The following is a 12,338-nucleotide window of genomic DNA, read 5'->3' as shown; positions in this document are numbered from 1 at the left end:
AGGGGGGGGTGGGGGGGGGGGAGGAGAGAGGGGAGCCCACCTCATCCACTCTTCTGGAGTCCTCATGTGGAGTTGCACTAGATTCAGACCTGCATTTTGCATGAATAATTGGACCCAACTGAGACTTCTTCATTCCAGCAGTTGACCCACTTGGTGCATTCATATAGACAGCCCCCTTATACATCCATTCTTCAGTCTCGTCACTGTAAAAATCATCAAAAGGCTCTCCACACAGTGCACAAACATTTTGCTCATCATCAGCAGGCACGGCCAATTCTTCATCATCCTTCTTTTCCACAACTTGCTCAGTGGGTAGAAACCCAGGAGCTGCATCAGATCCCAAAGCCTCCGTACCACTAAGCCACATATTGACACTTACAAACCACTTACGAGAAGATTTCTGCTTGCGATTTTTTGATACTCGATTCTTAGTTACATGCCAATCCATGTGACTGCTGTGAGCCTCTTGGCATTTAAATCGTAGGCCACAAGTTTTGCACTGTCTTGGAAGATCGGCATATAAAGCAGTTACCGCAGAATCATGACGAACCTTAAGGAGATCCGGATTAAAATCAAGGCCCACAGAATCCTAAAAATTGAATCACATGGCTGAGAAAAATCTTCACGAGAAAATTGACAGTAGAGAAAGCTTGACATAGAATAAATATTCAGTACCTGTGGAGGAGCTTGATTTGTCAATGAAATCAAACCTTGGGCCATGAGTGAACTAATCAAGCTTGAAAAGCCCCCTGCCGGAGGGTTAGGAGTAACCTGACCTAGATTTTGGGATGTTGGCGTGAATTGAGATGACATGGGAAGTGGGCCTCTGGGCAAAGGTGGGAAGGCCCCTGAGGAGAATTGTGAAGATGTATTTGGGATATTAACCAATGGCAGAGACACCTGCGGACCTGAAACTGGCAGGGGCAACAGAGTACCTACAGAAGAACCAGGACCCTGTGGATTGTATCCATAAATTGGCGGTAATAGCAAATGGTTCGAGGCTGGAATTGAGGCACTTGGAACCGTAGTCTGATGCATACGCTGAGAAAACAATAGCTGAGATTCTGCTGGAGCCACTTGTTCAGAGTTTTGAAGACTTGCAGAAAAGGATGCAAGATGTTGACTAGGAAATTGCGGAAACTTGATATATGAGTTGCTCTTCGAATTATCAATCCGTTGCCCAGGAAGAACTGACTTGTCCAGATTATGATTGACAACTGAACTGCTAGCATTCTTTACTTCAAAAGGACTTCTGATATGTTGATGAGGCAGAACAAAAGGTTTTGAAGTCAAAGATTGGGGATTATGCACATCTGTGGGAGGCCATGGTACAATCGGGGCCCGTCCAGTAACAGCCCGAATATCCTGAACTGAAGAGTCAAAAGTAGGATTCATTCTTGGCGGAATATATGGCGGCCTCCAAGTATGTCCATCAGCAACCAAATTGCTAATCAAAGGATGCTTTGGTTCACCAGTCACTAATGAGATTCCACTTCCTTCAACCTTTAAATGTCTTTGATGCAACAGTGGCACATTTTCTGGAAGTTTTTGAAGATAATGTGAACCTGAAATCAGAGATGTCTCATCGCAATATCCAGTAATTTTATTTCTCGCCCCTCGACCAGACTGCCAAAAGAACTGACATAATTTCAATATGAAAAAAAACATTCTTTTCCGCGAGGAAACAAAACGATGCCCTTACAAGACAAAGGAGCAAATGAATTTACTTATGGTGCATTATGATGCTATCTTGACGAGGAAAACAAATGTTAGAATTACAGGTCCAGTCCACAACTGTGAAATAACTCGGATACACGATAAATAGACCAAATAAAGCCACTAGGCTCCAATAAGGTTTGTTTAAGCCAATGAGAAAGCAGAAAAAGAATTCCAATCTGAACAACGGGCTGAAGATAAGATAACCAGAAATGCTGTTACGGCTAATTTTTATTGCTCTTATATCAGAGACATAAACAAAGTTTGAAGAGCATCCACAAGCAAAAAAAAAAGGAAAAGATAACTGCATGCGACAGGACATCAATACTAACCGAGTGAACATCATCCAAGGAAGGATCATGAACTGACGAATATTGTCCTCGATTAGACCAGCTCCTTCTAGGATCAGTCACTAAAGGCACAGCATGTTGTGAATCTAAGCCAGGTCTCGTCCTAATACTCTGAGGATGACGAACAGATGTTGACAAATCATTAAAAGGACTCTGATCTACTAAAGTTGGACTCATATCTTCCCAATTGAATTCTTCCTCTTCAGTATTTTGCCACGTCTTTACGGCTATCCTTTCACCTAAGCCATTCATAGCGGCATTCCCCATCTTTCTTTGCCTCTGATTGGCTAATTTTTCCCTTTCATCAATTCCATAAGCATCAATCAAAGCTCTAGGTCCTTGAAGATCAAAATCCTTGTTCAGACCATATTTAACAGGAATGTCTGGTTGCTGATTCGCATCATCAGGCAAAATTCTCTGCCACTCATTCCTCTCATCATCTCTACCTCTTACTCTGTTAAGCCCATAATCAAGTGCAGAATGAGATGGTGAGGCCCCTTCTCTGAGTCCTATGGCAGAATTATCCACTGCAAACTCATCAAGGGTGGGTGACAATGACCTCGCGGGCCCCACTCTATAAGGAGAGGATGACCTTGCATTCTTTGAAGCTGTAGACAAAACTTGCTTAGCTTCCAGATCTGAAGATATATGGCCTGCAAGATTTTCAGCTCTAACCTGCAACAGTCAAACTTCACTGTAAGAAAATCTACTCGTCATCACTTTTTTGCAGTTAAAAATCCCTCCACATGTTTGACACCGAAGTGTAAATCTATTAACAAGTATAATAAAGCAAGGTGGCCACTGCAATTCAACTTTGAAGCCTAACATTTTTCCAAAATAGTACCCTTAAATGCAAATAATTTACATATTTAGGCTCGTTATTCAATGACAGATGAAGATGTTACCCAAAGGATTAAAACTAGATGGTTGAAACGGTGCTACTGGAGTGTTATGTGATAGAAGTGCCTACCTAAGTGAAAAGCCTACCTAAGTGAAAGGTAAGTTCTATCTAACAGCTATAAGACCGACAATGTTATATGGTAGTGAATGTTGGGCTGCTAAAGTCCAGCATATCCACAAGACGAGTGTTGCAAATATGTGAATGCTACGATGGATGTGCGGTCAAACAAGATTAGATGAGATAGAAAAGACCGCATTCTCAAGAGGTGCAAGTAGCACGTTGAGGATAAATGAGAGCTCACTTGAAATGGTTTGATCATGTCTTGTGTCGCCTTACAGATGCATCGGTCCGAAGGTGTAAAACTAGGGTAAATGAAGGAGTTAAAAGGGAATGAAATAGACCTAAAATCACATGGAAAAAAGTTGTCTCGAAAGACATACAAATCTTTGGATTTTGGAATCAATGCAAACTTTTCTAAAGATAGGGCACAATGGAAAAAAAAGATCCGTATAGGTTATACTTATTAGGAATAGGATTTAAATTTGTCAGAGAACTTCTAAAATTATTACTCCTTAGGTTTCAATTTAGATGACACACTTTCCTTATTAGTTTGTTCCACAAAGAATGACACATTTCTACAATTGAAAATAATTCAACTTTAACCTCTTCATTTTGCCCATTTTACCCTTAATGAGAAGCTTTTATAATCACACAAATGTCATTGCCCCACAAAGCTTTTACCCCTTAGCTGTTAAAACCACAAGTTTTAAAAGTCTTTTTTTTTCCTTAAACTCTGTGTCGAGTCAAAGTAACTCATCTAAATGGAAACGGAGGGAGTACTATTTTTCTTTTTATTATTACTATTATTTCTATATATAAAACTATTTTTCACTAACACTCTTATTTTATTTTGGTATGATGATGATATGCACAGCTTAAAGAAAGAAGTGAGGATTCATATCACCGATCCCAACTTTGCTTCGGACTGATGCACAGTAGTTGTTGTTGTAATACCCTTATAACTACCTAATCTATATGACATGTCACTTACTATGCTTGATATACAGCGAAACACTTTGAGATCATTGGGTAGTCATCAAATCTACTTGTCTCTTCTAGCTAGGAGACTTGGACGGAGGGAAGGTAAGTGCACATATGCAACCCTTCAATATCGAATTTGGTGTTATAACAGGACATATTTTTAAGAAACACCCAAAGCACAACTTTCTAGTTGGTGAAGTGAATAATTAATTACCAAATAAAGAAAGGTTCTGGATCAGGAAAACTAAGGATTTATCTTTAGTCTAAGTGTTATTCATTATGCAAATGCCTAGAAGTTTCTTTTTCTAGAATCTCTATTTGGACCTATCCAGTGTTATTAGCCATCGGTTTGCCTACTAAAGTAATGAAGTCATGCGAAGCAAGGGGTTATCGACTTATCACTTTAGAAAAGTGTGCGATTCGAACAATGAAACACAAGGTGATCCCAGCAGAAAAGTTGGGTTCTTTAAATCTCAACTTTAAGGAGTTCTTTTATATCGGCATTATAGTATGATAGTGAAATTAGTTATTTAGATTACAATTTGATTATTAAATTACTAAACTCTAATATATTTGATATTGTTTACTTGTGTAAACTGTGCACTTCATTTCAAAGAAGCGCACGCTTCGCATCTCGCTTTTCACTTCAAGCCTTATGAACTTTGTCGCTTTTTTGCACTTTTCGCTATTAAAAACACTGGATTATTTGTTCCCTTTTTTTTCGTTACTCCCTATGTTCCATTTTTGGTGGCACTATTTACAAAAGATTTGCACAAAGTACAACCCAACACACTGCATTGCACCTACGTAACCATGTTTTTAAGTTTACAACCATATATCCCATTATTTTTTGGCAGCGGTGTATATACACCTAATATCAATATTATACACTCATATAACATTGTATACAAAATTTAGATTGCATCTCCTACGAACTTCAACTCACGAAAAAAATCACCAAATAGCTCAAGTATTCACCAAATAGCTTCAAATTCTAACCACAACTTCCAAATGACATTCCCAACGGACCCCAGTTATCAATTTGTCAAAAATTTCAATCACAAAACCCATTTATGAGTTTTTAAGCTTTTAAAAACCCCAACAATGAAGTTTTAAATTTTTCACTTTAACTTCCCTAACAATGTTTAAATCTGTGATGATAAACATGAATATCAGTCTCAAATCAGTTTCTAACCTTGTTAATAGGTGAAAAGAAGTTTCAAAATATATTAAAAAAATAGGCTAAATTAGGTTTGAGAAAAGAATATGCGCTAAAATTGGATGGGGAAGTACCCCACCTGTAATTATTTCACTATTTCCTTTGTACCCAAAGAATGACACCTTTTATATTTGAAAACAATCAGCTCTAAACTTCCCATTTTACCTTTAATTTTATAGCCACAACAATCTCATGGCATGTTTAAGATCACAAGTTTCAAAAGTTTATCTTTTTTCACAAACTTCGCGCCCAGTCAAACACTACCGCATAAATTAAAACAAAGGGAGTACTATAGACACTTGTAGCAAAATTAAAAGGTACAACATTGCTTCAATCCAAAGCTAAAATGGGTCCAATGAATCTTCACTATCTATTTCATTTTGAAGTATTTTATACTATGATCATCAAGAATTTAGTTAATTGACGAACTATACGCTAGTCGTCAACCTACCCCAGCCCTTTTATACGAACTTGGGACTGGCAATATGAGCAAGCTCACACAAATTTATTTGGAAAAGAAAAGAATATTGGACACGCGTCCAATCTTGTCGCATGGCTTACTCGAGAACAACTTGAAAACATGGCCTTAGATTGATGTCCATACTTAATAGCAATTGCTTTGACTATAGTATGTACACCTTTTGTTCATCGGTATCCCCGAAGAGACTAGTCCATACACCATTTATGTTCTTAACCATAGCAAGAAAGATCCTTAATTGCAGGTTCAAAATCCAAATACATACCAATAGATTCAAAGAAGAAGGTTTTTCTCACTTTGTTAAGTAACAGAGAGAATATCCAAAGACCCAAAGTTTCGATTTGGGCCTATTTAGTTTCAGTTATAGGACGTGCAATCAAACAGAAGAATTAACATGTCCTATATGTTATTTACATAAAAAAGAATGGACACACGTTTACACGCTAAAAAATGTGCGGCTAGTTAAGTTGCTCGGACTCTTCACTTTTGGTGCTACACCCATGTCGACACGACGTGGCTGTGGATGTGGGCTCCATATCGGATTTGGTCAACCGATTTTGGGTACTTTGACCAAAATTGAAAGAGAAATTCGGGACAAATATAATGATTTTTTAAATCAAAACAAAAGTTAGGGTGAAATCGAAGAAAATGTAATAGTTTATCTCCATGGATTCTCCTCTTGAGCAGTATTTTCTCCATCTCATAATACCTTATAAGCTTTCCACATAATGTCTCATAGTTTAGACATATTTTTATATTCTAGTTTTAGATTTTTGAATTAATTTTAGCCGAGTCCCCGCACCCGTATCCATATCCCCCCCCCCCCCAAAATAAAAATAAAAATTAGATCCGGAACGGTCCAACTTCTAGATCCACACCCATATTGGACACTCACACCCGAGTCCGAGCAACTTAGGCAGCTAGAGAGTGTCTTCACGTATTATTTTTTTCATCAATGATCCAACTTGCATATTAATCCTTTTCCAGACTCAGCTTTACTTGTTCCTTCACTACCTAGATCTCCCAAATTGAAAATGGAGCAGAAGGCTTTAAACTTTTAAAATGCCAAGATTAAAGCCCTCTACCTACTTTTGTTGAAGACGTTTTCATAATTGTGGCCACATCCTTAAATCTTATTTTACCATTTGGAATATTGGGTATGGATATGAGAACCAAGGGGGAACAGATGAGCAATTAAAACAGATACTTAATACAGCACCAGAACACATAAAACAATCAGCAGATAGAGATAATTCAAACGTGAAAACTTGCTAAAGGGAATGGATGTCAAGTCGGGAATAAGGATTCACTAAAAGCTTACTGAATCAATAGTGGAGTGCCCAAGCTGACGCCTCGCTTCCAAATATTTTGGATTTACATGAATGCCATGAGTTGGTCGCGGTGATTCAGATGCTCTTGATGAAGTCAAGCCAGAAGATTGTTGGGCCCCCGACTGGGAAAACTGGAGGCGAGTCTCAATTTTGCGGAGGACAGGTGCTGGGAACACAGTTGACCACGTCCCAAAGAGGTGGCGCATTGCAGGATGCATGCTAGGGTGCACTTGTCTGTATGCCTCACAGAAAACCTTGGAAATAGAAATATTAAATTAAATAATATAAAGTGGTACAACAACACCATAACAATGAGCCAAAACCTGATAATTTTACTCACCTCAGGTAAATGGGCAGAGAAATGCCTGACATAATCCCTGCCAATATTCTTTACAATACTATCCAGAAGGTATAATGAGGGTAGTTTCTGTTCTACTGGGACCTAAAAAAAAAGAATAAACTGAGAATGCAGCAAACTATGGGCAACTAGTACATAAAAATGACATGCTACAAACAAAATTTTACTGGTTCTCCTGACAGATAAATAATAAGAAAATGCAGAGACTACTTGTAAACATAAACAAAATGAGTACACACTTCTTTGACAAATTTTCTAACAAAGTACTGGTCAGATTTAGCTTAACCTAAACAGTTATAACAGGTGATCAATAGAGGTAATGAGTGGTCTAAATGCACTTGATTAGTAATCCTTAAAACTCAAACCCTTGTGAACTAGATAATTTTCAAAGCGAGTAGGGAGACAATTAAGATTTCAGCTATAATCCTTAAAACTCAAACCCCTGTGAACTAGATAATTTTCAAAACGAGTACGAGGTCAGCTGAGTCATGACAAGATAAGATCCCGGATTTTGGAGCTGCGTCATTCTGCTCTACAAGTATCTGTCAACTGGAGTGGGTTAAAGCATCTAATTTTATTTGAAATTACTTATAGCCAAGGACTTCCACGCCATAACTAGCACATTTTCATACCAGAATTCAGTTTAGCATTCACAGAATACGTGGCAATAAAAGTAACTGTGGCAGTAAGCGGCATTCCAAAACCCTAAAAACAGAGTATAATAAAACTCTTACCTCAAGAATGCGAGAACAAATGGCGTCAGCGATGCCTTGACCGTGTTCTCTCTGTTCGCCGGCAATTATGGTGAGGTCAGTAATGACAGGCTTAGAATTGAAAGTTAAATCGGACAAAAAGAGCTCGTAAAGCCTAACAATCTCGTCCATGGTCGGGGGCAACACGATAACATCATCGTCGTCGTCGATGACCGGCATAGAGGAAGCCCTAAGTTCCTCCTCTCTCTCCTTTAAAGCCGCCCTAAATCGTTCGATTATAGAAGGTGACGGCAAGGGTTTTGGTGGCGCCGCCACAACAGCGTCGTTTTGGATTGGCTTGGAGCTCGCAAAGCTGCCGGCTAAAGCCATTGAGTTAGGGTTAGGGTTTAAGCCACCGGTGACGGAGGGGAAGGATTTGGGGGGAGGCGGGGTGTTTAGAAGGAGAAAGAGAGAGGGAGAGGTGTTAAGTTGTGGTTGGTGCCCATTAGAGGGAATGGGAGCCCCAGAACTGAACTGATAAATCCATGTCCTAAAAGGACCAAATTGCTGTAATAAGGAAAAATATAGTGAATAAATTGCTTCCCAATATTGTAATCGGAAAAGGTCCTGCAATGCTCCTTTACTATTAGAAATTGTTTAAAATTATCCGTCGTTATATTAATGGATCAGAAGTAACCCTATCGTTTTACTATTCAAACACATTTACCCATAATTTAACGGACTGGACATGTGGCACGCGTCCAAGATTGTTGGTCCATCTGATCTTATATTACACTTAACTCGTCCCGGTACCCAGAACCCATAACCCATAACCTTACCCTCTCCAACCAATTTAAAGCATGAGCCCTAACTTTATGAACCATATTTCTTGTCCTTTGTTGGAGAAATGCTTATCTGTATCGCCAACAATCTCTATATTTATTTTGATAGTGTAATAGTTTGTTGTAGATTTATCTAAAACAAAAGTTTACTATAAACTCTCTAGATATGAGGATTCGTCAAGAAGGAGACCCAGATACAAAAAAATGGAAATAAACCAATTCACAGTTTTAAAAACGCTTCTGCATCCTTAACGCATACATGTTCTCGACGAGGCAGCATGAACTTCCTTATGAACCTATAAATGTGTAGAAAATAAATATGGGGATGAGCTAAACAACAGTGATCTAGACTAATAACTTTTGGTTGCTCGACTCTCAGTTGTTGGGGCGGCCTATGGAAGTAATACATTTGTTCTCTTAAGAAAAAATCTTCCTTCGGGGACTTCCTCCATATCCTATGACTTAAGACTATTTAAATTTTTTTTTTTTGGGAGAAGTAATTGAAATCGAACACCTAAAAGACTTTTCCCTTACTATATTAACACCTTCCTTGACTTTTACAACTATGCATCGTTTAGGTTTTCTACGTTTGTTTTCTTTTATTCTTTTCTGGGTTGGGGTTTGGGGTGGGTTGGGGAAGGAGACAGGTTTGGTCAAAATCAGAGTTGTCATTGCATATGCTAAAGAAGAGCAGAGACTTCAAAGCTGGCATCATTTATTATGTTGGGTGTTTTTGGTAATCTTATTCTTATCACTCTTTTTGCTGGGATTCTTTCAGGTTGATCTTGGATGCTGACATGCTGTAGAGGAGTTTGTGGGGACGAAGGTAAAGGAGAAAATGATATGAGCAGATAGGAGGTGGGCATGTGATATGTTAATTCCGTCAGCTAGGCCAGTGTTGGACGGGAAGGAGCTTGAAGGAGAGGGCAGCAAGGGTGTTGGAGTTTGCTGTGTTTCTTTAAGGTTGATCGTTCATAAAGTTAGGGTTCAGACTTTAAATTTGTTAAAGAGGGTTAGGTTATGGGTTCTGGGTACCGGGTAGGGGCGGGTCAAGTATAATATAAGACTAGATGGACCGACAATCTTGGATGCGTGCCACATGTTCAGTCCATTAAGTTAGGGGTATATGTGTTTGAATAGTAAAACGGTAGGGGTACTTCTGATCCAATAGTATAACGAAGGGTAATTTTAAACAATTTCTAACAGTAAAGGGGTATTTCAAGACCTTTTCCGGTATGACTGTATGTGTAGTGTGTACATACCCGTTTCTATTGATGCGCCTTAATCTTCTTTTTTGCTCTATTTTAGAAGAATCCGTATTTAGTGTAAGTTTTAAATTTTAATATTCAGAGTTTACTATAGGAATAAAATAGTACTTGTTAAAAAAACTAAGCTTGGAGGAAAAAGGTATGTCGATTGCCTATATTAGGGCGATTAAGGATATGTATGATGGAGCTAAGACTCGAGTTAGGACAGTAGGAGGCAACTCGGAGTATTTTCCGGTTGTTATGGGGTTACACCAAGGATTCTGCGCCAAGTCCATTCTTATTTGCTCTGGTGATGGACACACTAACATGTCATATTCAAGGAGGTGTCATGGTGTATGTTATTCGCTGATAACATAGTTCTGATTGATGAGACGCGAGGCGGTATTAACGAGAGGCTGGAGGTTTGGAGACAGGCCCTTGAGTCCAAGGGTTTCAAGCTGAGCAGGAAGAAGACGGAATACCTGGAGTACAAGTTCAGCGCCGGCCGAGGGAGGCGGGCATGGACGTGAGGCTTGAATCACACGTCATCCTCAGTAGAGGCAGTTTCAAGTACCTTGGGTCGGTTATCCAGGGGGATGGGGAGATTGACGAGGATGTCACACACCGTATTGGGGTGGGGTGGATGAAGTGGAGGTTAGCATCTGGAGTCCTGTGTGACAAGAAAGTACCACTGTTACTCAAAGGTAAGTTTTATAGAGCGGTGGTTAGACCGGCCATGGTGTATGGGGCTGAGTGTTGGCCAGTTAAGAACTCACATATATAAAAAATGAGAGTAGCAGAAATGAGGATATTGAGGTGAAAGTGCGGGCACACGAGGATGGATAAGATCAGGAATGATGATATTCGGGAGAAGGTGGGCGTGGCTCCCATTGATGACAAGATGCGGGAAGCGAGGCTCAGATGGTTCGCGCATAAATAGGAGAAGCCCATACGCACCAGTGAGGATGTGTGGGCGGCTGGCTTTGGAAGGCACGAGAAGAGGTAGGGGGCGGCCTAAGAAGTATTTGGGAGAGGTGATCAGGCAGGACATGGCGCAGCTTTAGATTTACGATGACATGGCCCTTGATAGGAAGCTGTAGAGGTCGAGTATTAGGGTTGTAGGGTAGGGTCGTAACTATGTGAGGCTAGTCTAATAGGATTTTTGTCTTAGACTGCTAGTGATTAATGTTGTATTCTCGATGCTCTTTCGTTTTATAGTGCCGGGTCTATTTACTGGTTATTGTTATTGTTTTCATCTATTTTTTGGCTTTTATGATGCTATTATTATTCATTTAGATTCTGTTGATGGTACTAATATATTGTCTCTTTTCATATTTTTGAGCCGAGGGTCTTTCGAAAATAACCTCTCTACTCCCTCCGGGTATGGGTAAGGTCTACGTACACACTACCCTTCCTAGACCCCACTAGTGAGATTTTACTGGGTCGTGTTATTGTTGTTAAAAAACTAAGCTCAAAGTAATAGTATGAAACAATAAAATAGACAATAGATGTAGAGAGGAAGATAGAACATTTTTATTTTATCAAGTGATTTCCAAGTCTCTATAATATCATTTCTCATCCTCTATTTATAGTATTACATATAGGTATATAAAATAATGCCATAAACATGACATTAAACATTTGAGATCATGGAGAAAGAATATGTGGGAGGTTATGGAGGTATGGGAGTACAACCATAATTCCATAAGTATTGGAGTAGTGGGAGTTATATAGATGATGGAGAAGATTAGTGGGTATTACTCCTTTATTAATTATGGACATCCAGTATTAGATAATTATTTATAATACTCCTCCTTGGATGTCCATAGATAACGGCCTCGTTAAAATCTTACTATGAAAAAACCGTGTGGGAAAAAAATTCTAGTGAAGGAAAAAGAATACATATATCTAGTAGTACGCATTACTTGCTGCCTCATTAAAAACCTTGCCAGGAAAACCTAGTGGGATAAAACATTAGCTAAGAAAAAAAGAGTAGAACGCGTATTTGCCTCCCCCTGATGGAAACATCAATTTATTTCTCCAAAATGACGCATTCTGATCATGTATACCAACTTCTCAAATGTTGAGGTTGCTCATGCTTTATTGAACAGATCCACCAAATTATCAAGCAAACAAATTTGTCGAACATCTATTTCACCGTTC

At 39.1% G+C, this 12,338-nt stretch overlaps 1 protein-coding gene across 1 annotated transcript in view; it reads right to left on the bottom strand.

Moving 5' to 3' along the window:
• Positions 1–8,647, bottom strand: part of LOC109235454 (polyadenylation and cleavage factor homolog 4) — a 10,133-nt gene extending 1,486 nt beyond the window's left edge. Inside the window, exons 1-6 of the mRNA XM_019401572.1 lie at positions 8,129–8,647; positions 7,377–7,478; positions 7,027–7,290; positions 2,049–2,741; positions 676–1,626; positions 41–589 (exon numbers count right to left, since the gene is read on the bottom strand). Coding sequence (XP_019257117.1) covers positions 41–589; positions 676–1,626; positions 2,049–2,741; positions 7,027–7,290; positions 7,377–7,478; positions 8,129–8,476 — 2,907 coding nt within the window. The 5' untranslated portion in view covers positions 8,477–8,647. The remainder of the gene's footprint in view (positions 1–40; positions 590–675; positions 1,627–2,048; positions 2,742–7,026; positions 7,291–7,376; positions 7,479–8,128) is intronic.

This window comes from Nicotiana attenuata, chromosome 12 (genome assembly GCF_001879085.1).
Source record: "Nicotiana attenuata strain UT chromosome 12, NIATTr2, whole genome shotgun sequence".
Lineage (NCBI taxonomy): Eukaryota > Viridiplantae > Streptophyta > Magnoliopsida > Solanales > Solanaceae > Nicotiana > Nicotiana attenuata.
This window is presented reverse-complemented; position numbering and strand designations above follow the sequence as displayed.